Raw genomic sequence first — 27,482 nt, forward strand, 5'->3', positions numbered from 1 at the left:
TGCACTCTTTCCTAGCTGATACATGTCATTTATAGATTTCATAGGTGAGCTCATTGTAAAAAAGCATAGCCATATAAATAACTACAGATTCAAGTCGAAGCCCTTTTTCCTTTGCCTCAGGGTTCTTTCTACTTCTTACTTTTCTTTCTCTTCTCTACAGGACCCCTATAGAAAATGCTGCCTTCCCCTTCCCTGTCTGGTGTGCTCTTCTAGGAGCAAGGAGTGTAGTTTCAAGTGATATTCAACATAAAGCCCTAAAAATCTTGAGTCAAAATTTTCTGCAATTCATTAGTTACTAATTTTCTTTTCTGTATAGCTAAAAAATGAAGCAGGGCTCACCTACCATCAGCAAAAGTCCTAGCAGTTCACGTCTTAAACAGATGCTTAGCCTGATCAGGCATCTGTTTCCACAAAAAAAGCCCAAAACAAAACAAACAAACAAAAAAACCCAAACAAACCAAAACCAAACAAAGAAAAAAGATAACCAAAACCAACCAAAAAAACCGCAGGAATATGTCTGGTCCCTGTTTTGACCAAGCACATCTTGAAGCCTTCCAAACTAGGCTGCATGTTGAGGATGTTGCCTAGTTTCTGCTTCTGCCAAAGAAGGGGGGACAACTGAACATATTCATGTCTTTCTTTCACACACAATAAGTATGTTGGTGTCTAATTTTGTTTTATTTTGAAGTAAAAAACAACAACTCAAAACGTGAAGATACCAAATGACACTAGCATCACTGCTGCCATCTAGCGGACCTCTGTTCTCTGCTGAGCAGGGTGTTCCGGTCAATGGATATTATCTGCACCTGTCTTTCACTTTGTCACTTTTAGGAGGTTTGCATAGAGACATTGAAAGAGTTACAGATTTATCACCTTTATTTTTTTTTTAATTCAAACCAGATTGAAAACCATTTACCTGACTTTTTTTTTCTCTTGGACCTTCCTTTATGCTAAGCACTTCTGGCTCACTCTTTTTCTTTTTATCTTGCAACATACTTGCACTGTCAGACTAAATTACTATTTGCAGTAAATTTCAGCTCCAACTCTAAGGCACTTTTTATTGAAGTATCTTGTTTGCCATGCTATGGTTATAGTCCTCTTGGGATTTATATTATAAAATTTATTTTCATGGGTTTATAGCTGTGCAGTAAAAATTCTCATTGCACTGAAATTTGGCTTACAAGCATCAATACAGAGGGTTTTTTTTAATATTTATAAGGTTACTCTGTAAAATTTTAGTGATTTTTTAAATTATTATTTCTTGATATTTACAAGCATCTTTATTCTTCCACCGTTCATCTTTACTCTACTCTGAATTAATTCTGATGCACTACATCAGAACAGAATAAAGGTCTTACCTTATCTTTAAAAAGTACATATCTGCCTCAAGATTTTGATTTTAGAAGGTTCTAATTCAGTCAGAGCAACATGTTTTCTCCCAGACCTTTTCTCTCGCCACCTCTCTTGTCATCTCCTCCACGTATGAGCTCTCCCTTTCCCATTGCCTCCTATGGCCACCGCTACGCTGGAGCTTCAGACTCTCCCCTCGGGAAAAGCAGAAGCCAGCAAGTCAGTTTGTCTGCATTCCGGGTAATTTCCTCACCCCATCCCTACTTTGTGATTGTACCATGTAACTATTTAACTGTGTAACTATGTAGCTATTCTCTGAGGCAGAGTCCTGGCAGCTGAAAGTCAGACTATTCATCAAGAGTTTAAGCAAAATAATGATGATTAATTTACTGACAATTACTATGAGTACCAAGGTAAATCCGCCAAGGCGACTGAAATGTGATGTCCCCTTCTTCAAAATATTTTCATGCACACCGCACTCTAATTGAAAATTATATAACCTTTGAGACACTCCTACTTTGCACTGACTGTAGAAGTCAGTGTTTTCTGTGAAAAAAAAAAATATAGAAAAAAGAAAAGTGATCTACGGCTCCAGGGGCACACCTTTTTAAACAACTGCCAGGCGGGACATAAAATACAGAAGTATAGTGTTCCCATAAGCATTAAGCGACACCTGTTTAACACACCTGATAACATCTATTTGCATTCAGAAGAGAGGTTAAAGGTGAGAATGATACCATTAGCTTACATCCCATCAGAGTAAGGGACAGAGAATTCTGCCTGAGGACATCACTTGCTGCAGGCAGTTCTTAGGCTGCTGTATTGTCCTATGGATCACAACACCATTATTGCAAAGTGCTGCATCTGAATGCCTTCATCACAAAACCCACAAACTTCAAGTGCCACAAGAGATTGCTGAACCTGGAATACTTAAAGGAAGATCAGAAGTGACCTTTTCCAGAAAATAACCCTTCATCATTCAAACAAACAAAGGAACAAAACAACAACAAAGAAACAGCAAAGGAAGTAAATACAACCGGGGGGGGGGGGGGGGGGGGGGAGAGAATAAACAGCAAATGGATAACAGATTTCAAATTCACAGTCAGTTCAGTCTAGGAGAAGAGCATTTGACCATTGCATAGCTTTGTAGGCACAAAACAGATGTGATAAAGTAGTGCCTGGGTTATGTTAAAGAATACTAATGGAAGCAACCTCAATACTAATTGAAGTGACCTCAACAGCAAGACTAGGCACGTGCTTATTCCAATCAACACACCCTGCATCAGACCCTGTAACTGTTTGGGCATATAAAGACACAGTCACTGTGCTCAGTGGCTTGCCCCTGCCCGAGACTGAATGTGTACCACAGGATTAGGCTCTGCTGCTGAGATAGACAGGGAACATTGTTTAAGAATAGAGTTTTGACTCTTCCAGGACTTCTGTCTGAGACAAAGCTCAGGCAGCTTACCAGCAATGAGCTGACCATGGCAATTCACTGGTGGTGAATATTCCCACTGACATGGGAATAACGTGACAAAATTCACTGTGTGGGAGCACTGCCTTCATCTGTTCTTCACCATCATTACTCTCTTCAGAGATGGTGCCATTTAAACCATCTTTAGGGCCCAACAGTGAGCCCAGCTGGTGAACTGATTCAAGAACAATCAATTCAGGCAAATTCTGCCTCATTTGTCTTGACAGCTGTTAAATTGGTATGACCAGGGGGAAATAGGAATGGGATAAGGAGTGTCTCAAGGGACCTACAGGACAACACAGCAGCCCAGACAGACAACTCAGTAGCTTTTGGGGAGAAGAACATATGTGAGTGGAAAGAGCAATAGGAACAGTCATGTTTTCATTAAGTTGTTCTTTTTTTTAACATTCTTATTTCAAGCCAATGCAGTTGATTGATTTGACACCCTGCAGATTAACTTTTCATGCCTGTCTTTTGCTTGAAAACAGACATTTGTATTTACACCTCAGAGAAAACCAAATATTCCTCCTCTACATTTGACAAGTCTGTTCACTCTCAGGAGTGTTACTAGCTACACAAGGATAGACAAACTCAGAATGACTCCTCCAGGTCTCAGCACAGGTCCATGACCATTACTGTGCTACAGCACTAGTCTGTGCTACTATTAATTATTTCTTCTTCTAGTTTTTTTCAATAGTTTGCTGTGGGTTTGTTTGTTTGGTTTTTTTGCGGCGGAGTGTGGGGGGTTGTTGCTGACCACTGCAGCTCTTTTTATCTTAAAAGCAATGTTTCAGCCCTTGAAAGACATTGCAAAATTTCACCATGTGTCCTTTTCTGGCTGCAGCATACTAGCTCAAGACCTTGATACCCGAGGCAACCAACATTATTGCTGAGCTGCTCGCATTTCATTCAAGGTTTGATGTTGGCAACTAAAAGGACAGACTGGGAGGAAAGAAACTTGATGTCAGGGGTGGAGGAGGCTATATAGCATTGCAGGCCAGTGGGAACTGTAGCCAGAACATGCAGGCTATCCCTGAGACACCTTTCCCCACTGCCACTGTCCTCAAGCAGTGGAAGAGATGGCTTCTGGAGACACACTTGGTTATTGCATTGAAGGAAGGTCGGCCAGTGCATGACCAGAGGCACAGTAGGTTATGGTGACCAGTCACTGTAGTACCACTGGCTGGCTGGGCACTTCTGCCTAAAATAATCACAATAAAGTTCTAATAAAGTCTTGTGAGAAATAATTGACCTAATATTTATCTGCAGTGTGTTATATCCACATCCCTCTGCTTAATCCAAAATATACATAGCATCTTTATTTACACACATACATAAACATATGCATACATATATATATAGATATATATACATTGTTTTCAGAAAGGCACACCACAGGATTTCCATATTTTAAAAGCATTTTCACCTCTTTTTGAATTTTAATCAATTTTTTTTTTCTCAACAAAAAACAAAGATGAAGGAGAGGCAAATCCAGCAAACACTGACAAGTTCAGGGTATTGATAAAATACAACAGACAGTCCATAGTCTGACCCATTTTTCCTTGCCCCATCTTTGTGCAACTTAAGTAGAACAGGTTGCTTTACCCAATATTATAAAGGCTGTTGGGCCCCCCCATACTAGACCTTGTTCTCAGCTGTGTACAGCTTTACCTCTTTGAGCTGTGTATTTCTCTTTACACATCTTCCTCAAGGTCCTTTTTATTTTGTCATGATTATTCAACTCTATGATTTCTCTGAGCAAGATTAAAAGGAAGTGTGTGTTGTACTTGCTAACCTAAATCCATACAAAAGCTTTCCTTATAAACTTGAGTGTTATCTCAAAGTATGCAGTCTACAGCAGTGACCTAGCAGTTGACAACTTGTCACCCTGGAGTCACAAATATATGTCCTACTGGTAAAATTAGCTAAACTATAATAGTTTTCTAATTAAAAAAAACAAAAATTTCCACATGATCATGTACTCATATCTAAAACTAATGACCCAATATTGCAAATTTTGGCTTAGGACCCAATATTGCTCAGGACCCAATATTGCAAATTTTCTCTCCGCTTCTAATGAGATCTGTGAAAGCATTATTATTTAATCACCTTTTGGCCCTTGCCAATTTTACTAGTACTCATAACTTCTTTTTTTAAAGAATTTAATAGACTTTAATGGAACTTGACCACACAAGCAACACACAGACTGCTGAACACAGATCTCCCAAGAGCACACTACATTATATAAAATACCCAATACCAAACCAGTAATGCTGATGCTCAATGTACACCCTGCAAGTAGGCTGTTCCAGGCACTAGAAGTTGGGCATGTTTTCAGGTGCAGAGATGACATTTCTCCCAGGGTCAAACACTCAGGCTGTGCTTGGAAATTTATGGTATCAGCAGGTATCTTAACTGTAAACCTTTTACTAATGGCCTGGACAGAGAAGAAATTTGAAGAATAAATGTACATTTTTTTCTGCCTTCCTCTATTTCTTGAATAACTCTCCTTACAAAACATCCCACTAAATCTTCAACATCAAGATTCTTCCAGGTTTCAGAAAAATTAGAACAATTACACCAGGGATACGGATCTGGGTTCTGATGTTGCTAGGGGACTAAGCTCCCTGATACCACTGAAGTTAAATTAACACTGATTTAATAAAAGCAATTTTATACCTGGAATATGAAAGTCTACTTCCAGCATGTACTAGAGCCCTAGCACTACAGTGGTTAAGAGAAGCATGGTTATTCTTTATTTGATTTGAAGTTTTTATTTAGCTTTTAAGGAAAAAAAATTAGTCCATCCCAGTTCATATATTCATGTACATTTATGATTTATGCTCTGTTGACTGACAGAAAAAGAACAAACATATTAAAATTTGATACCTGCCCTCCAAATGAAGGAAACATTGCACAATAGAATTTGCATTGTTTAGCTCTGATCATCTTCACATTTAGTTGTTATTGGTGACTTAAATATTGTGTTTATTTCTTGTCCAAGAATTGAGGATCAGCTTTTTGAGCATGTTGAGGAAATTATCTAAGTACGGAACTATAAATCCAATTCCTGTATTCCTTCTGAACTTACTTTAACTGCTCATTGATGATTTAACTCAAAATATTAAGCTTTCCTATTTGTTCCTACAAAACCTGCTGCTCTGCAGGGAAATCTCTGACAGTACTACTTAAGGAAGTCAGTTTTGCAAATAATGGGCATCAGTGGGTTTTTTTCATAGAATTTTATTTTTAGCAAAAAATATCTTGACTATACAGTAAGAATATGATATTCAGAGAGTAAGGCATCAAAGTAAAAGCTAAGCCATGGATCAAATAACTTGAACTCCAAGCCAAAATTTTAAAAAAATAAATCAGTTAATTTTGCTTTTATGCAAATACTATTTAGCTTGCTTGTTGGCAGTTCAGACTTCATTCCATCTCAGAATGTCTGAGTACTGACATGAGTGAAATTAAGTAGCATAATGATATACCTCCACCTAACTGCTTGTCTTCTTTGCATAATGCCATTTTTAGCATTTTTATCCAAATGAACCTAAAGAATGTAAGGAGAGTAGAATAAAATACACTGTACAAACAAAAGAAGTTAACCCCAACACCTGAACTTAAAATGTATTTTAAGAATGGAAAGTCTGGTAGAAACATATCCTACTTTGAGATATAAATAGTTCTGCTTCAAGTATAGGATTAATCCTCCACTTAAACATTTACAGAGCCTCCTGATATTCTGCCATTGCCACAAACTGCTTGTGCCAAGGAACTTACAGGTCTAATCCTCTTGAACACAGATTTATTGCAGCTTTGCCCTATCTTCAGAGTATTGCATTTCCCTTCCTGCCATTACACCCATGTATTCTGCATTTGAATGTCTTTATTTTTAAGCTTCTGGTGCATGTGCAAGCCATCAGTTACTCTCTCCACCCAGAGAGAGTGCAATCACTAGCAGGTCTGGGATTTTATTCTATTTATAATAAAATATTTGATTTTTTTTTTTCATCAAGACAGCAATTACTATGATTACATCTGGGTTTAATTTATCTGCTTAAATAAGTTTTGTGGTTATCCAGAGCATAATGCCATTAGCAATTTTACACAGCTGAGCTCTATCAAGAGTGAGAAACATGCTTGAAAGGCAGATTTATGAACTACAGGTAATGAGGGTTGCTAAATCCTGAAGCACTCCTGCAATTACAAGTAGCTATTTTCAAGGAAGCCTAAGATTCCCAATAAATTTTAAGCACCTCCAGCTTTAGGAGGGACCATATTGTGTTGGCAGGCTGGTGGAGAAGACAATACAGTTGTCAGAATTACCATGTCAGGAAAAAAAATTACATAGAATATTTAAATTTCAGATATAAACAATCACATTATTTACTACTGCACTATCAATTTGCATTGATGATATAAAGAATAGCTAATTGCTGTTGCTAATGTAACTTACATAAAATATGCAAAACTGCAGAAGTCAGTAGTACAGATACCCTGCCATAAGGAATAATTGGCCACTCAAACTGATTATCACAAATGGGTGGTTAAGATTACTCAAAAAATCGCTGTCAAATATATTAGCAAAAGCAGGTTTAATATAAATTTGTGGAAGTACAGCTTCACAAAGTGCTCTGGAAAGGTTTACTCTGTTACTTTCTACATAGATGAAGCATACTAATGAAAATCAGATTAGAATCAGTTTAGAATGATATACACAGAGACCAGGCAGACAAAAGTGTAAGGGTGCAGAAGAGGGTGCATGATTCCTGTTGAGCCATGAGGTTCAGAGAGAGCCTCCTTGCTTGCTAAACTTCTGAGAGTCTAGGACTACAATGTCAGTCCCATACAGTTTAGTCTAAAGGATTTAGCAGCATTTAATAACTAATTTAACATAACTAATTTTCTATCTATAAAAGGATTCAGTAGAATTTATTACAGCTACAACAGCGCCTTAATTGTAGATCCAAGATGTCAACATTCATGCTATACTTGCTATAGTGTATTTCAGTCACTTCACACACTCAAACATGTACAGACACAATGGCTGTGTCTATATAAATTTGCAAAGATATACCTGTTAAAAATTACCCTCAAATCCAATGAAATACTAATGTTAGATGCCTTGTTATTTCTCTGTGGGTGAGGCTAGAGCCTTGAGGAGGGAGTGGGGGTGTCAGTGCAGGTCCCACCTTGAGTTTTCAGTGATGGTTCCGCAAATATAGGAAAGCTCTGAGAGGTGTCCCTGTAAGAGAGGGGTGCATCCACTGCAGTCCGGAAGAGCTCAAAGGGCCTCTCTTAGAACAGATGCTTAGAGGGTCACAAAATGCATGGCTTTAGTCATGAATTTCTATCCCGGCTGTAATCCAAGCTGGTAATTACTGGAGTTCTTAAAAGGGTCAGTAACAATGGTACTGTTCCATTCAGGCTACAATTCAGGTAAATAATGTTCCAAGACTGTCAGAGGATGACTGATTATCTCTTGTTCCCCTCCTTGGGGAGGCAACAGAAGTCCCTGGTACAGACAGTGCCATGCCCACCTTAGCCATGCAAGAATTTCTGGCACGGTCAAGGTAAGCTTCGCCACTCAACTCATTGCTCAAAAGCCAAGGCTAGTGGGAGTTCCTGAGATCACAGAGCAGCCTGAGTAGGTGGCAGGGGGAGTGTTACCACAGTGGTTTAGAAAACGCTCCGGTTGATAGGGGTGAGCTGTATTACCATAAAGGCCAGTTTATTAATTGGGAACAAAACATTTCCCTATGAAACCTTCATTAAAAAGCATTTAGCTGTGACTAACGTTAGTGTATCGTTATGTGTGATCTTAAGCATTATTAAGCAGGTGTCTGACAAAGGAGTACTGCATGTCTTCTCAATGCCTCTCAGTAAGGTATAGTGGGTACATGGCTAATCTAAAGGAGGTCCTACCACTGATGAAGACCTTCTCTACGGCAAATGAATTTTTATCACAAATGCCTGTTCAGACACATGCATTTCTGTTTAATGTGACAAAATCAGCCTGAAGAAAAGTATAAATGTATCACTTTCATGGTATTTTACACAGTTTTCCAGAGTAGTTTCATGGACTGGTTCTCATTACAGCCCTTGCTAGAAGTTCCTTATACTAGATATGACAGATGGATTTTGTAGACTTAGGAAATTTTGAAGCATGTCACAGTAATGAAGCATGTGGCATTTTTTCCCCTTTTAAATTCTGTCAGTTCAGTGACAGCAAGGATTATCCCCCCAATAGAGCATGTAAGTGTGCTTGACTTTCAGCACATCAAAAGTAAAATCTCCAGATGTGTTCCTCTGGTATTCATTAACATGGAACTGGAACAACAAGACCAAATCCAGATCAAGAAAAGAGGTCATCTGCCTTTCTCTGGTAGAAGTCATTGGAGAGAGAAGGAGAGAGACACCAGTAAAATTACAAGCTAAGTTTGCCCATTCACAACTTCAAAAGTTTTATAAGCATTTAAGAACCCATCTATCACCAATAAATAAATAAAGCAAATGAAGGTGATAACTCACTTTTGTGAGTTTGAAAAGACTGATCTAATTGTCTTCCTCAAAGGGACCTTTAAAAGAAGCTAAAATTTGACCCCTATCCTCATGAAGTCATTTAACCTTCCTCCCACACAGTCACAGGCTTATCAGCAAGTATTTTCTCAGATGCTCTTGTGATTTATGGTCTAACAAAAGGAGAGGAACTGCCTTGTAAAAGGTGTTAGGCTATGGAGAATACTTTTAGGGACCAAATATCAACTCATGTGCCCTCTAGGAGAAGTAAGGATCTGAAACACCCAGCCGGCAATCTTAGTTACTCTCAATGTTCATGAAGTAGCCACCGTACGATGTTATATTTCACTAGTGTTTGATTGCCTCATGCCATTTTTAAGAGGTGATGTGCAATTATCATAGCTAATGATAAACTGATTATGAAACCATAAAAATAATGAATAAGGTATTACCAGGTATTCCACAGCATGGATGAAAATGCACACACCTATCAGACAAAATTAAAACAGCAGTAACTGACAACGAAGTGGAAAAAGAAAGATATCAGCAGTATGAGTTATAAATAAAACAATTGGCTAAACCATTTGAAGATGTCTGAATTAAGAACATTAAAAATAAGATGTCCAAGTAGAAATCTCACTGAATGTTCTTCAAAACACTGTACACTTTTACACATAAACTTTTGAGTCGAAATCCTTCTCCACATTCAGCATATGGTCTTACGCTTTATGGTGTAACCATTATACTGTGCGGCATAAATTAATCATGTTTAAAAGCTGTATGAAGACTGCGTGCCAGGAATCCATGTGCATACCATTCTGTATTTAAACAAACAGAAAGCCCATTATAGAAAATCTTGCCGTCTCAGACAAGTAAAATGTGGTTTCAAGTCTCATTATTCTTTTCACCCTCCTCTTACAGGATCACAACAACAGCTGCCTGCATGATGGATCTACGCAGATATCCTCTGGATGAACAAAACTGCACACTAGAAATTGAAAGTTGTAAGTTACTGGAGGGAAGGGGTTGGCCAAATGACAGCTGAGAATTGAATTATATTCTCAGGTTAGGCAAAACAGGAACAAGTTGTTCAAATACTGTGTGTTCAGTGAGCTTGCACACTGAACAGACTAAATGTATTTCTGTAATACTTAAGCCAAAATGTGTTTCATTCACAATATTGGTTGATCCAAGCTTATAAGATGTCTTTCAAAATCTCTTGTCAAGGAAGGGAGGAGAGCATTTTTTGAAGATTAATTCAGAGGACAGCAATCAAGCACTGTCCATCTTCAGTGCCTAATCACTGCTGAACCTGGATTAATTACTTCATCTCAGCACATTCATCTCTAACATGAGGATTGACATCCGTCCCACGTGGCGGGGGCGGGACTGATCAATTGCTGTTACCAAATCTTTTGGAAGTTATAAAAAGAAACAACTTGATCCTTCAGCACCAAGGTTAATGAGAGTTTTGTTATCATCTTCCATGAGCATGGGAACAAGGCGTGCACTTAAAAATTTTTGTTATTAACACCATCTCTATATATTTTATAACGGTGGCTTTTAGAGAAGTGCCTGTGAAGGTTTTTGGAAAGAATCTTTATTATGCTGGCCGTGTAGCTTCCCTTTCCAGTGTTTCCCATCATGCTGCTGATCTCCCCAGTCACTTTCTGCTAGTTCAAAACTTGGTCCAAGTGTCATAGTGCTGGGGTTCCTCCCCCCTGGCATGGGGTCCAGGGGGAGGGGGACCCTGGGGGAGAGACATGGGGTTTCCCTGCTCCCTGGTGAATCCCGTTCCCCATTGGTTGTTTGGTGTTCCCGTGATTGCAACAGTTCTTTGGCAGTCCCCCGGCCATGTGGCTGGAGAATAAACATCTCTGAAACTTCTATCAGGAATCAGTCCCTATTCTTTTCCACAGGCCTCGCTGTCTTATACATGTACCAGTAATCCCCGCTGCAACATCATAGTCCACCACTTTACAGGACCTAAGAAGTTGCTTGTTAAGATGCATGGTTGTCATCCCATACTTGGGCTTTGCAGTCCCCTGCCTTTTTTTGGCACAACACAGTTTTCTTGATGTTGCTTGCTGCTGCTTGGCTCATCTTCTGGCTTGAACTTACTAAGGCATGTAATGGATGCTTTTGGAGAATGAGTCATATCTTGATTTTCAAAATAAAGTGCATAATGCTTCTCTTCAGTCACTTTGCTACCTGATTAGCAGAGGAAATGGATACAAATACAATACCACTGCATCTGAAATGGTTGACGATACTGACATTGCCTTCATATTGAACTCATACCTTAGTCTATTTGTTGGGAGGTAGTTGATTTGTAGTCCCCAGCTCAGTCATGACTGAAGATGATGAAAGTACATTAGCATTTATCAGCTAGCAGCCCAAATAATGAAACTATTTACTGGCTTAATGGAACATTTTACTGGTTTATACCTCTTTTTCACAAGCTTTCACATAAATGAAGCTTTGTAGGGATAAATGATCAGTGAGAATAGAGTTAGTACTACTACTGAGACCTCACCAAGAATCAAAATTAGCATCAGATGGAATAAGTAATTAAAATGCTAACACAATCAGGGATGAGAGAATACCATGACGCTTATGTGGCCAGTCACACGTGCCCAAAAGAAAATTGCTTTTCAGACCTTTTGAACACTTGTATAAATAATTCATGTCTCCAGAGATACATATGTTGATACGTTAAGACTTGTTGAGCTGATCACAATTTGCAACAGGTCAAAATTGGAGAGTGAGTTACTTCTCATGAGTATTTAGGTCAGTTCTACTAACAACTGAATTATTTTCCAAAAGCACAGATGTGCTTACCTGCTACTGGAAGCCCACAGGGAGTAGATGTGTCAGTGGTGTCTGACAATTCTCCACCTAAAATGTACCTTCTATTCTACCACAGTTCTTCTCATCTGCATGTCTAAAACTCTTGAAAATTACTGATCATACTTGGAAGAATAGAGTTCTGAAGAGTACTCTGCATTTAGTAGTACCCACTAACCCCCTTGAAATAATGAGGGGGCAAAATGGAAAAGGGTGAATACAGAGGTGATAACCATGACCACGGCTTCTCTGCTCATGCCATGTATATTAGGCATGTGGCATTTGCTTCCATGACAGAACCAATTTATAAGACTCCCACCCTCAAGATCTCCTTCCAGCTCCTGCATCACCCGTCAGCTATTGTGCTTCTCTTCTGTTTTTATTGTGCCAGTATACAAATGTTCACAAAGCTAGGATGAAAATAAAACTGCTAGCATTTTTTTGGTTAAAAAAATATCCCTTTGATAGAAAGCCTTATCCACATCAATTTTGGGACAGACAGGAATTAAATAAATCCCAGGACAGAACTGTTCCCTAAATAAATGGGAAGGTGGTGCTGTAATCACTAAGCTAGTCTGTAAATCACTAAGCAAGTCTGTGCAATAACAAGCAGCATTTCTCACCACTAGACAGATACTGTGAGTATGTGCACTGTCAAACAATTTTCAAAGCACTGGGAAGTGGTTTTGTTTATTTTTTTTACTGTGCACTGTTATATGGTTTAACCCATGTGGCATCAGCTTCCAGAGCAGTACTGTTGTATGTGAGAGCTGCAGGATTTCCTTCATTCCTAAACGTTGGCAGGCAGGTGGCTTCCCAGCAAGTCCCAGGGTGCTTCCCAATTTCTAAAATAAGCAAGCTAGAGACACATTTTCCCCTCCAAAAGCTGAGTGCTTCCCAGTGCATCCACAACAGCTGTGCAGCAGTGCCACAGAGCACCAATGCTGAAGCACACACAACCTGGCTGTCTTTTGAGTTCCCATGTGTTTTCAAGGGTGACTTACTCCTGCTGCAGAAGGAGCATGTTCCAGAGGAACCAGGAAGTCCCACAGATTAATTTATCAAAGAATAGATGAACATCACACTTCTTGTGAGCAGGAAGCCATTTCACCTCATAGGGATGCTGTGGTAATTAGCCAAAGACCATCCCTGAAAATCTAAAGTGATAAAAATTGTTCCTTAATAACACTTAACAGTGAGTAATTTCAGGCATTGCAAATAGCAGCTTAACAGCTGTGTGACACAGGAATGGAAAAGAGCACAAGGAATCAAACACTGCACTATTATCAAACCTCTCCAGCAGCACAGCAAAGGCATGGATAATGCATGCCTATATTGAGCCAGCAGATTATTTTCATTTAAAAAATTGCATTTCCAGCTTTCCTTAAGCTATCTTACAGGCCTGCAGAAGCTGTGTATGCATGGCTGACAATGAGAGAAATGTATACATTTAGGAGGAGAGCATTTTGGCTGCACATGTTCCTTCACACGCATTTTTCACAGCTTTACCCAACCTGTTCACCTTATTCCAAATTCTGCAGTGGAAGATGGGGAGACCATATCAGACATTTTACACCTGTTCCAGTGTCTAATACCATGATGGCCACTGGAAACTTCTGTGTACAGAATCAAGGGATTTTATAACTGGAACTGCTTCATCAGTGGAGCTGGGATCTGTAACAATCCATTTCTCACAGATTAGCATATACTGGGAAAGAGGAGACTTAATACTTGGCTGGAGGTTACACAGACTGCTTGGCACTCTCACATGAGCTCTGATGGATGTCAGCTTGGCAATTTAAGATGTTAAATCCCCCAGCTGCTAGTTCTGCTGTATCAGGTAGCCTTTGGCAAGGGCTACAACTGCTACGGCGGTTCAGAACCCGGTGCCTTGGCACAAGTCCACTGTCCCTGGCAGCAGCCACAACAGGCTGTGGACTGGCATGGGTGCAGACACACTGATAAAGGAGAAAGCAGAAGGAGGATGCAAACAACCAGGGACAGTAGCATCAAAATGCTACAATTATATCACCCATAGATTGTCTGTCAGAGACTTCTGACTGCATAAAGCTGCCCCACTCTAGCACTCTTCTTTACAAGTACAAGAGCTGACCTCACTGCACTGCCTGGAGGGTAAGACAGAATACTGTTATTACTCTAATACTCTTTGTCCCTCTGAGGCTGCCAGTTTCACAGTAACAGCAGGATCTTGTGGACTAAGTTTGCACCTGGCTTTCACTCATCTGAAAAAAATTTGTGCCGACAGCATCACTCTGACAATAAATTAAATCCCCATTTGGGGTTTTACTTACAGCATCTCACAAACTTCAGTGAAATGTGTTTCACTGTCACAGGAGCGGGAGTTCCCAGCCGTGCTCCAGTTTGGCAAAATTATTTACTTATTGGCAAGCTACTACATGTTTTACAACAGGTCTGAGCTGATTATCAAAACTGTCCCTTTGGACTCAAAAATCTGTGTCTCTATGACAACAGTTAATGCTGCAGCATGATTCAGGGATCAACACAGCAACACTGAACCATGCATTAGCCTTGTCAGCAGCACCCTTAGAAACCAGTTGTATGGGTGAACTGAACAAGCCCTCAGAAACCTGAACAGAGATTCTTAGGGAAAAGAGGAAGATTTATTCAGCTGGATACAGTACAAAAAATGGCAATTCTGTTTTGATTCCAGTTTTTATGGCTGTCCCTTCTTCATATAGAAATAGATCTAACACTAAATATCTGTAATGCTTCTATGAAAGTGCAGCCAACTTAGAGTGATATTACAATAAATCAATAAAATACTCCACCTGAACCTCTACATAGTTTGTCACCAGAAAAAAAACAACTGAGTTCATACCTAAACATTCCTTATCACCTTTGTTGGCACAGTGCTATCTGACAGAATGAGATTTGAACAGATTTAACACAGCTCTCTGCTTGAGACAAGATTGCATTGATCCAGGGTATGACTGCATTTGAGCTACCAAGGATGTAAGAACCTACATCTCAAACAAATAGGGATATTTTTTTAGAGATGAAAAACCTGTCTTAAATCCAAGCTTTCCCATACAGCTTTTCCTTTGCCTGTCTGCAGGCACAAGATATCTAGCAATTTATTCATGCCTGGCAATAAAAATTCACTAATGAATATTGCTGTTCTGGTACCTGAGGCAGCAAGAGCTTTGAGCTGGATCCACTTATGTATTTTCCCTAAAGTATCCAAAACCACTAAAAGGGCATCTGGTCTCATCCTGCTTCTCACCAAGCACATCAAATTACTTCTACAGAAAGCGTAAGTTCTCCCTTCTCAAAGGAGCTTGTTGCTCAGAGTATTCTAAAAGCTGGTTGCAAGGCTCCTTCCCAATAAAAAAAAGTCTGGAAGGATGATGAACCCAGTGCCTTTTTAAGAGCTTCCACGTCCGATGTTCTTAAAGAGTGCAGCCCTCCATACCAGTTGCTTAGGTTTTGCCATATCTGTAAATGAAGAGCTTCTCTCACTCACCCTCCTGCCAGACTGCCCCTGCTCTCACATGAGACCTGTCAGCCATTAACCTGTTCTCTGGAATGTGTTGCTTCCCATGGGCCCTGTAAACCCTGGGTAAAAAAACCCTCATTTTCTCCACTTTGACTTGTCTCTGGTTGTTACAGCATAGCACTGGGAATAAAAACTCTCTTCTGCTTCTGGCCAATTCCTTTAACTGTTCTAAAATACATACTCAGCTTTAAATTCCTTTCAAACTTGGTGGAAAAATAAGAGAGAGAGAGAGGTTCAAAAACTCAGATCATTCAAACAGTGCATCTTTCTGCATACTATCTGAATGAAAAGTCAGACGGGTTCCTGCCTGCCCATCTTCACTTAATATGCCAGGTATAAGTGATAGGATGTTCTTAGCATGTCATCCCATTCACAGCATTCACAATTCACCAGTGTGCAGGTGGTTCTCCATCCATGCCTGCTATACTCCCATTGCTGCCTGCACTATGACATGCACAAAACACCTTGCTTCACACAGACTCTGCCCCTGGATCAAATGCCGTATTCAAGCTCCCACAAAGCCTAACAAAAGAATAGGCAACAGCAGGACACAGAATAGCACACTTTATCATAGCACACTCATAAAACAAACAAGACGGTACCATATGAAACACCCCAGCAAGAGCAGGAATGGAGATCAGCACAAAAGGCTGCCAAGGTTATCCCATATACTGCCCACTGGGATAGCAGACTGACTGCTCTCTGGGCCAAGACATTTTGCAATTTGAAAGTCACTTTATGATTTCTTGAGGCACGCAGATAACAGATCCTAGGTTATTCCATATACCCTATGCAGAATACACACACTGAGCTCGTATCATTGCAAATACCCTCTCAGAAGGATCGCCCATGGAGACTTTGCACACACACAGCAATCTGTAGATCCACATTAACTTTTGACATGCCATTCTTCCGAGCTGCAAAGAACATGCTGGCAGCAAAACAAGAGAGGTTTTAAAGTTACAGCATGAACATCCATAGCAGCAGATTTAAACATCACAGGAACAGAAAGACTAGCACAGAGCTGTGAAGCTGAGCAAGTTGTTTTTTAGATACTCTGAGAGGCAGATTCACAAGTAGCTTGTTGATATTGAAACTGAGAAATTAGCCAAGTAGGACTGCATGTTTCCTTTTTTTCACATCAAAATTTAAAATGTATTTTTGGCTCAGTTTGTGTCATTCCTTACCACTCATCTTTTAAGTCAGCCGCTGAGCTAAAATAATTCATTCTTCACAGCACACTGGTGTTAAGCCACAGTGACTGCTCTGTTTCCACACTTTGGACAGATTTCTTTCCCCAGCAGACTATAAATCAGTTATGTTACTTTCACAATGTATTTTTACACTGCACACAAATTTACAAGTTACTCAGATGCTGATAGTTTAGTCTATATGAGCTTCCCTTTTTATTTTCAAAAAGATGTATAGCTTGTCTTTATATGGATGCAGAGATTTTAATAGCAAATATTTGACATTCAACAATTCCAGTATATGAGCACATGAAATTAGCAAAGCCTGGTATATCTTAAGCACTTTTCTATTGCACACAGAGGAATGCAGAGTTATTTTCACCAACTGCTCTTCTCATTTAGTGTCATCTCAGTAACCTGAGAGGTACCAATAGATGACCCAGGGTATCCCCTGGTGACCACAGAGGGCAGGAAAGCTGGAGCTGAGTCACTTCCCAGCACAGCCTCATCAAGTCTCAGTCTTCAGCCACTGAGACCCCTCAGGCCAGGGGAACAGCAAAAGGAAAAGCTTAGGTTGCTTTAAAAAAAAATTAGGATTCATGTAGAGGAGGGGCTGACTTGTCCAGAAGCAGCTGTGCTCTTAGATGAGTCTGTATTTCTGCAGTCAGAGCTGAAGGAAAAATAATCTTTCCACCTGGTAATATAACAATCTTGGAAGAGCTGGTATACTGTGATTTGAGACAGTACAGTTGTCCTAGAATATTACAGCCATAAGTATAGTTTATATATTTCGTTGTCTTCTGCCAAGGTGTAAATTGTTGTATAAAAGCAAAAAAACCCAGAACAAACTGGAAGATTCTGGTACTCATGGATTTGCTTCAATTTGTGAAAATGAAGCCTTGCCCCCAATGCATCTATATTTACAGGTATTATAAATCTTGAGAAATTATCTTCTGAGTGCCCATCCTGTCTCTGCCATGATCTATATCTATGGCTTCTTGACACTGCAGTAATACAAATAACAAAACACAATGCCTCACATCTCCTAAAGGGGGCCAGCAAGAGAGCTGGAGATGAACTCTTTACATGGGCATGTAGTGACAGGACAAGTGGTAATGGCTTCAAATTGAAAGAGAGCAGGTTTAGATTAGATATTAGGAACAAATTCTTTACTGGGAGAGTGGTGAGGCACTGGAACAGGTTGCCCAGAGATGTTGTGGATGCCCCATCCCTGGAAGCATTCAAGGCCAGGCTGGATGGGGCTCTGAGCAACCTGGTCTAGTGAAAGGTTTCCCTGCCCATGACAGGAGGGTTGGAACTGAGTTCCTTCCAACTCAAACCTTTCTATGCTTCTGTGGTTCTGTTTCTCTGTGACCACTAAATTACCTATGGAGAGTTCTTCCTGAGGGAAAAAACCCTGCTATTTAAACTTCTACCATTTCTAATCAAAAACACACAGACCATGACTGCCTTACTTGTATTCATATTTAGGGTCAAAGCAACAGAACCTGTCATTTAAATATTTCACACACTTACTCTGGCCAGGAATATGTGTCAACAAGATTAGGCAGACAGGAAACCATTCAGAATCTCTTGATTTTAAGACCTGGGACCTTCTGCCTCCATGGAGCACCTGCCCCTCCATTAGACCTTACATTAGTCCATTAATCAGTGTGTGCTGCATGTCTGCTTCCCTTCACACAAAACTGCAGATACTAAGCAGAGGTTGTACATTAACCACCCAAAAAGCCTGTTCCTTGACTTTAGCCTATGCTTTTAGCCACAGAAACCCCCTACTCTTAAGAAAAAATGGCAATCATAGCAGTACCTCAGACACCTTGTTATCTCCTTGGTGCAGGACTGCACTCCTCTCTGAACTCAGCCTGTTTTTGCCCAAGGGAACATGGTATTTTTCAGGCAAGAAATTTTTCTCAGCACAATACATGAATTCAGTAATGTGTAATTATTTTGGCAAAATATGCACACAGAAAATGTAGAGTACATGTACAATGCATGTGCATTGCCAAATTCCCCTGAATTATTCTTAATTTTGTCAGAATGAAAATTTTAATGTAGCTCAGTGTAACTTTAAATCTTTCTACAACTGTTCATGAATTGAAAATTCAGCTACTTACACAGTCAGAATAGTAAGTGAGACCATGCTGACAACTAAGTAGAAACAGCCACTCACTCACTCCCCTCTTTCCCCACTGGGGAGGAAAATCAGAAAAGAAAGGGCAGACCACCATGAAAACTTCATTCTCACTATTTATATAAAAAGCCAGAGTACAGTGGACTTGTACTTACCTCCACATTTACCTCTCTGAAAAACTGTATGCACCTGAATTAAGTAATTAAAATTTTAAAAGAGTTTTCACTGTCTCAGATGGGAGCATAATATTGCACAGAAATATGTATACTTGTATAAGACACGCTGGCATAAGCAATAAAAATACAGTGTCGTGATTCATCTCCAGTCTGAGTCCTGTGGAAAGCAGAGACCCTGCTGCCTTAAAGAAGAGCAGGTTTTGGCCTGACAAACTGGAGAACCAACCAGATGGACGTGGATTTCAAATGCCTTTTTCACCAAGTACAACAGCTGTATCTAAAATTGGGCGAGTCTGCCTGGCAACAAAATGAGAGCACTTAGAAGTAGATCTTAATTAGTCAAATGAAATAAGTGCTCAAGGGCAAGATGTGTTTACAATATGAGCAGACAAAACTGTGTACCATGCAATATTGACTGAACTAAATTAATTGAATGCTAAGCAGCTGGACCTCTGTTGCTAATGTTTACATAATGTGCTTATAAATAGTTTTGTTCCCTTTTTAACTTTGTAAAGCAACTCAAGTCAAAAAAACCTTCCAGGATTATGGCTCAGACTATGAGAGTCATCTATTGTACAGCAGCTCAAATGAGAAAGAAAGAGGAAGGAAGAAACTGATGGGGGTGAAAAGAGATTTGCATTGGATTTATAAATTCTACATAAAATGTGCTCCTAACAGCACTGCAAGCAAGTTACCTTAGTCAGGTTCATGTGGAGGTGTGGAAGTCCTTTGAGTTAGCAAACAAGGGGAAGGACTGCAACATGGGACTTTCAGGAGAGAGCAGGTCTCCATCAACATGTTGAGGTCTTTCATCCTGAGTCTAGCACTCCCAGCCTGTGCTGCCAGGACTAGAGTAGAAACAATGTGTGGTCTGCATTTTCCTTCTCCAGAAAATGGATTTCTTCTTCCTCCTTATCAAACCAGAGGGGAATAAAGGTTAGAAGAAAAAAATGAAAGAGGAAAAAAAAGCAAGCAAACCTCTCCAGAAGAGGTCAGGAGTTTTGATTCACCTTTCTGGAAGTTGAGATACAGCTGGGAACCAGTAGAGTGTCCATTCAGAAGAAGAATAGGAAAGGGAGAAGGAGAAAGATCAAAACAGATTCAGGAAAAAGGCATCTCAGAATGAAAGAAAGATAAGATGGCTGGGATTTCTGACACTTGCTACTGGAAAGAAAGAAACCCTCTCTTCCCAACTCCAAGCTCTCAAGGACAGTCTGGTACTACCAGCAAGTGAAATGGCACACAAGGCAAGGAGACTGTTTAGGTTAACCTCTTCATGCATAGCTTCTGCTCTAATCACTGTTGACTAGTTTTTAGACAAGAACACAACAGTGTGACTTCAGAACTTCGGTAGTTTCAACCCCACAAAAGAAGAGGATCCAGGCAAAGGACTGAAAAGTGTGGAAGCGATTAAACAAAATGATCCTCAGCAGATGTAACTACCAAAGTAACTAAAGTGCCATTTTAAACCTTCATGCTTCAGAGCCACTCAAACTAGCTTACAAGAAACTTGCTAAAAGTCTGTAGAAACTGACATATGATGTGTGTATCAGGGCTGACCTGTTGACAGCAGTTGTGCACCTGTACATATTACATGTACAATTACACAAGTATCTGAGCTGCACAAGAGGACACCAGTCACAAACACATACTTCTCATCTGCTTTCTAAAAAAAATTTTAAAAACCAATATATTATTGGTGGAAAATTTTAGACAATAGGCCATCAAAATTATTCAAGTCCAAATTTGAATCACTGGCACTGCGCACTAAACATTTGCATATAATGAACTTCAGAGTTTTCAACGACATTTTAGCCTCTGAGCTACCATGAGCAGGTTTCTTATTACTACACAAAATGTGTGGGCACGAGCAATGCTTTTTAATCACAGTTTGATTTACAGGAATTACACGGAGATGTGTAGAGTCAGAGGTTCTTAACACCAGGATAAAAAGCATCACTCCAGTGATGAAAGAAAAGTGTTGTAAAGGTGAAAGAAATGAGATGGGTAAATCAGGCTGCATTGGAACATGTCAGACCCCTAACTGTTGTACTGTCTTAGATAAATGTCCATCTTGCCCATCTTGTCTCTGAGAGTGGCCAGCAGAACATATCAATGAAGCTAGAACAGAGCATAGGACACGTGCTGATATTTCCTCAGTAAACACCTGCAGTAAGCACTCTGAACTTTGCTACATCCAGTCAGAAATAGTATCATTGTATCTAACAACCCAAATAGATTTTTATTGTCCTTCTCTGGCAGCTTTTGAACAAGCATAAACTCAGGACGCTTGTGTCCTGAATGAAAACAGTGAGTTCTGCAGTTTATCTGCATGCTGTATTTCCCTTTATTTCTTTCAAACTAGCCACTAGGCATATGATTTGCTGCTTTCTTCATCTGAAAGTCTGACGGTCTGTAAATAATCATGTGCCCTTCAAGCTCACCGTGCTAACTTAGGATCTTACAGAGTTTTTTTTTCATCAGCCACCTTACCTCCAGGCTAAAGAATCGTGACTCAGGTAGGTCCTTTCTTCACTGGAATCAAGTGTGTCCTTCATCATGTTCATGGCCCTTCTTTCTAGCCAACTTAAGATTGCTATTTCAGGCAAAGAAAGGAAACTGCACAAAATAGCACAACATGAATTGGAATGTATATGGAAACATAAACAAAGAATTTTGCATTTGCTTCCTTTTCCTAATAATCCCTTAGTTTGGTTTGGTTTTTTTTTTAATCGCTAATGAGAATTAAATTCTTACTAGTGAACAGGACACAAAATAAAATTCCAGCATGCCTTACAGGAGGAGCTCTTGCACATGAAAGCTGTACTAGCTAAAACATACTAATGTGTATTTCTGATTGTGCGTTGCATTATATTTATTTTAGGCTTTTAGGTCCTTTGCCATCACTGGCATAATCCAGTAGAAGGAGCCAAATTCACTGGTAAGGTATTTTCAATACAAGTTTGACTACTTATGCAGAATCCTTCATTTCCTCTGTTGAGGCACAGTGATACAGAGAAGTCCTGCTGTGTTAGCCATTAAACAGATATTAAGCAAAACCAAACAATTTCTCTCCCAAAGGACTTTCAGGTTTGTATCAGTCTCATTGGCAAAAAATGATAACAAGTAACAATGATCCAATATTAAAGGTACTTGCAAATGAAGGCAAGGTCATAATTCACTCTTTGAACTAAATTAGGATCTTGCAAGAGTGACTATGCTGTAATAACATTTATTTTCTGCTTCTAATGAATAGGAAGTTATGTCTCCAACTGGGACATTGCCCCATACATAAAATTTATTTTTATTTGAGAAGCCTTCTTAAATAACTGACAATGTTTAGTACTCCAGCAGTCTAACCAAGTTTTCATTTGGACCATTGTTGCTAAGGCTAAATTCTAATACATATCCCCAGTGAAAACAGAAAACATTTCTCAGTACAGATGCAAACACACACTCAAACACAGGTGGCAGGGAGACTTTTCAAGCAGTTCTAGCACCTTAATGTTAAGTAGTTACATTGATTTCCAAAACACGTCTTCAAATGTGTGGTGCCCCATTCATGTCAGATTTAAGTTGGAATAGTACAATACATTTACCACTGTACAGACTGCCTCGGTGGTGTGTGGAAGAAATGCATTATCTTCCTGTTTGAATACAATCATAGGAATAATAACAAAAAAAATACAGCATTTTTAGCAACAAAGACTAAGTTGTTACAAAAGGCACAATCCGGGAGTAATGGAAGAGGGTTGGGGTCCAGCCTCATGTCCTTACCCAAGGCCAACTAATTTGTGCACATGGAATTAATGTAGTCTTTTGAAAAGCCCTATTTAGATCCAAAGGAAGAGACCCAGCTGCTGGGTGCTTCAGAGCTACCTGCCCTGGAGAATCAGAAGGAAAAAGGGATTCTGTTTGGACATCTCTGTTGAATTGCTAATGATAGTGGAACCATGACTTGTATTTGTGAATGTAACACAGATCCTCATTTATCCCAGAGGAATTTGATAAGATAAGTGCTGCAATGTAAAATAAAACAGCCTGGTGACATCCCATACACTGTTAAACTTGGCTATATCACAATGTCAGCAACATTTCTAAAATATTTTTTCTGTGAACAGCAAGATTTATACATAACTTATTTCTTGCCGTGTGTGTATATAGTTACTTTTTAGATCTGTCGTGCTTCTGACCAAGTGTTCTCATTTGAACTCTCAGCTTGCTGCTCTAGAAGTAAAAAGAAATAAGTGTTGGCACATTAAGCGCTGTATTTTCATTTCTAGACAATATCTTCTAGGAAGTTTTATATCTCGAGCTGGGCAATTAAATGTGTTTTGTAGTGGTTTTGAAGATGGAAAAGAATCTAGCAAGCAAAAAACGGCTTAAATAGAGCAAATATTTTTCAGGGACCATTATTAATTATACAACAAATAAATAAGTAAAATTTTAGCGGTCACTTATTATTTAGGTCAACAGAACCACACTCAGAATTCCTGGGAAAACTGTTTGATTAAGCGAGCTAGACTGCTAGGGATGTCAGCCCAGAAACGAGGCCATGCTCCCTCCAGAAGCACGGAGCAGACGCGCTCGGCTCCCCGCGCATCTCCCGCGCATCCCCCGCGCCGGCCCCGCCGCGGAGCGCGGGCGTCCCCACGCGGCCCCGGGACGCGCTGCCGGAGCAGCCCCGGGTTCCCCCGTTCACGTCGCGCCTACCCTGTGACAGCCATGTCAACATCACTGAAATACTGCAGGCCCGCGATATCTGACTTTTATGAAATTTGTGTTCGGACATCCGGGTCCAGTTGCGAGTGCTGCGCTCTCTGTCACAAAAGCAGAGGTATGCATTTGAATTGGTGACATGGATATGTACGCAGAGGGAAAAGGATTACATGGGAAAAGAGCTGCCGAGGGAATACCTGGGCAGTACAGGTAAGTTCAGTGAACAAACTAGCATTAACACTTGCCACTGTACTGGCAAGACCCACTTTTCCTATCACTGAAATAGCTTTTCTTCCATTTTGAAGGCTAAGGCATTTCCTGCCCAAAATAAGGGTTTTTCATTGCCTGCTAGCCAGAAGTCAGTACTGCTCCACACTTGAAGGTTTCTTAATTTACATCACTACAGCTCCTCACTTAAAGCCACTGTCCCCTTGAAAAAGGAGAAGGAGCAATCTGTCTTCTGCTAACTTCAGACCTATTCCTGTCTTTAACCTGCAGGCAACTGTCTTCCTCCCAAGTTTGCTAGAAAAAGCCATGTCAAGGCCTATGAAACATGAGGGCCTCCAATTCCTGCACCTGTGGGCCATTGTCAGCCATGAAAGCAAGCAATGCCTCTCACACACCTAGAACAGTGTGCAAAGCACATAAGGAAAGGGCTTCACACAGCAACAATCCTATTGCATCAGGGAATGGACTGCCCAGGGAGAATTTACACCTTGTAAGTGTCTAGCAGAGATATTACAATGACTGCCAAGGAAAAAATGAATGTATTGAAGTTCACCTTACCTAAAACCACAGCAAGATGCTCAATTACTTTTCTAAAAAGAGAGCTAAAACATGTGAATGCTCCTGAGTGAAAAACATCACTATCCCTTTCTCATCATTTCCGTCAGCTTTAAGGAAGCTTTAACTCAAGAAAGAAATCATTATATTTTGAAAAAGTAGTAGCTCACATCAGACCCATTTTTTTCTGTATTTGGAAGTCTCTTTTAAATCTGTAGAGATTAAAAACATGGCCTGTCAGCAGTGGCAGCTTGTCACCAGCTGATACCTTACATGCATGGTTCTTGCTTTTGGTCAGTTGACTTTATAACAAACTAGTTCTACTTTTCATTTAGTAGCCAAAGTCATAGAAAACAAGACTAGGGAAAAGCACGTTTGTTTACATTACAAAACTCACGTAATTTCCTTTTGCAAATGTTACGATCCAGTTTAAACCCAGGAAAGCAAAGCAAGCTAAGTCTCTGAGCACAAACTGGAAAGAACTTAGAAGGTTCAAAATATTCCCAGAAACAAGATTAAAACCAAACAAGGTTAGATGTTGATGCCAAAAAATTGCTGTATTTTATTTAATAGTAAAAGAGGCAAAAAGAAGGGAAGAGAAAAGAAAGAGAGAAAGAAATGGAAGAAAGAAGTGGGGGGGGGGGGGGGGAGGGGGTGCCTTGGGGGAACAGGGAGGGGTGACAGGGGTTAGGTGGAAGCACATCACCCATCCAAGGGTCCCAACAACATCTCGTTGCTCCCCTCCATCTGCTCTGCTGGTGGTGAGGGTCCCCCGTCGCCGCCGTGGCCACGCTGCCACACCCCGCTGCCACACCCCGCTGCCACACCCCGCTGCCACACCCCACCGCCACACCACGGTGCCACACCCCGCTGCCACACCCCGCTGCCACACCCCGCTGCCACACCCCACCGCCACACCACGGTGCCACACCCCGCTGCCACACCCCGCTGCCACACCCCGCTGCCACACCCCACCGCCACACCACGGTGCCACACCCCGCTGCCACACCCCGCTGCCACACCCCGCTGCCACACCCCGCTGCCACACCCCACCGCCACACCCCGCTGCCACACCCCACCGCCACACCCCCGCTGCCACACCACGGTGCCACACCCCGCCGCCACACCACGGTGCCACACCCCGCTGCCACATGCCCAAGAGTGCAGAATCCCGTGGATTAATACATGCTGTGGGCCAGGTGGAAATGCCCATGTGTCTCCCTTGTGTCTCCCTTGCAGGGGCTGGCTTCACACTGTCCCTTGCAACACTGAGGGTCTTTTGCATCATCTCTGGTGCTCTGGGGCAGGGTCTGGGGACCCCTTTGGAGGGCCCCTGTGATGGGCCATGTCACCCCTTCTGCTGTGGATAAGCTTCCCTCCTCCCCAGTGAGGACCCCTCAGCTGGGCTCCTCTGCACAGTGGAGGATGGGCAGTCACTGCCCCTCTGACCAGAGGCTTTTCCCAGATACCCAAAGCCTCTCCTCCCTCCACCCCTTGGTGTAGGGGGTCTATTCAAGCCTGGCAGCTGATAGCCCTGGGACCTTGGAAGTGTTAAGCCTGTGCTCCGTGAATGTCCCCAGCCCTGAGTTGTTGGTTTATCTTCATCAGCGAGCAGTGTAAGGCCTCAGTCAGGGCTCCGTTCAGGGTGCAGTGGTCTTCTTTACAGCTTTTGTAATACAGTTTTAAAGGTCCTTTAAGAAAATGTTTAAGTCATAGACTGTAATATTTCAGTCTCTGACAGCAAAGATCCAACATCACCACACAGTGTATCAATAATGTGGTGCAATCTTTTTGTAGGAGGTTGTGCCTGTTTTCATTTTGAAATCTGCCTTTTGATATCCTAGGTGTTTATTTGGCACCATTGTGGGTTTTAACAACTAAATCACTAATAATTCACCTTCAGGGAAGAGAATTTCAGCCACAATAAGGTGCCAAGCTATTCCCTCTTTAGTCAAAACATCAGAGAAACTGCAGAGAGGCTGTTTGCAGCTGCCTTAAGAGGCTGCAAGAAAAGTCAGGAGCTCCTGAGGGCTGGAGGTAACTCCTCTCTCTGCCCTGGGTCCCAGCCTTCACTGTCCAAGGAAGCAGCACAATCAGAGCAGAATTGGAGGTCAGGATATGAAAAGGTCAACAGGTGATGACAGCGCAGAACAGAAGAATCATTTTCATGGTTTTCCTCCAAACCCTGAAGGAGAATTCAGGATTCTCACATCTAAACTTTCACCTGTGACTTTGCAGCAAGTACCTGCTCAACATCTAGGTAGTGATAACCCTTTTGTTTTCTATTCTGTCCCCTAAAGACGAAGGATGAGTATCACCTCATGTAGAGGATGCCTGTGTGGTACCAAGTCTACTCATAATCAATACCCTTTCATTATGAGATGACAGTTCCAATGCCGTCTGTTTTGCACCACCTTTTCTGAGAAGAGAAATCATTCAAGAGAAAGTTTTTATAATACAGATTTGCAAGAAAATGTAGTTAACACTCCCCTGCCAATCTCAGTCTTGGTCTTTTAAACAGTCTTAGCAGTCTTCATTCACTTTCAATCATTCTGTATCACACCCTGCATGTGGCTCCTGTCAGCCCTGTGGTTTGTGTGCAAAGCCTTTAAAGAAGCTACTGAAGTCCTACTACCAAGCAGCTACCTTGACCTTTTGCAGTGTAAAGGAATGAAAACCAGCCATGCAGAGCTCTGTGTCACAGCCCTGGGATGATTCATTTGAAAAAAAT

General features: G+C 40.9%; 1 protein-coding gene across 7 annotated transcripts in view; it reads left to right on the forward strand.

The window, feature by feature from the left end:
* GABRB1 (gamma-aminobutyric acid type A receptor subunit beta1) overlaps nt 1–27,482 on the forward strand; it is a 127,082-nt gene that overhangs the window by 85,778 nt on the left and 13,822 nt on the right. For all 7 annotated transcript variants that reach the window (XR_007203611.1, XR_007203612.1, XM_048303562.1 and 4 more), the window contains one exon: nt 10,268–10,350. Coding sequence is in view for 5 of the 7 variants with exons in the window: in XM_048303562.1 (XP_048159519.1) it covers nt 10,268–10,350 (83 nt within the window). In the remaining 2 variants the exon portion in view is untranslated. The remainder of the gene's footprint in view (nt 1–10,267; nt 10,351–27,482) is intronic.

This window comes from Corvus hawaiiensis, chromosome 5, assembly GCF_020740725.1.
Source record: "Corvus hawaiiensis isolate bCorHaw1 chromosome 5, bCorHaw1.pri.cur, whole genome shotgun sequence".
Lineage (NCBI taxonomy): Eukaryota > Metazoa > Chordata > Aves > Passeriformes > Corvidae > Corvus > Corvus hawaiiensis.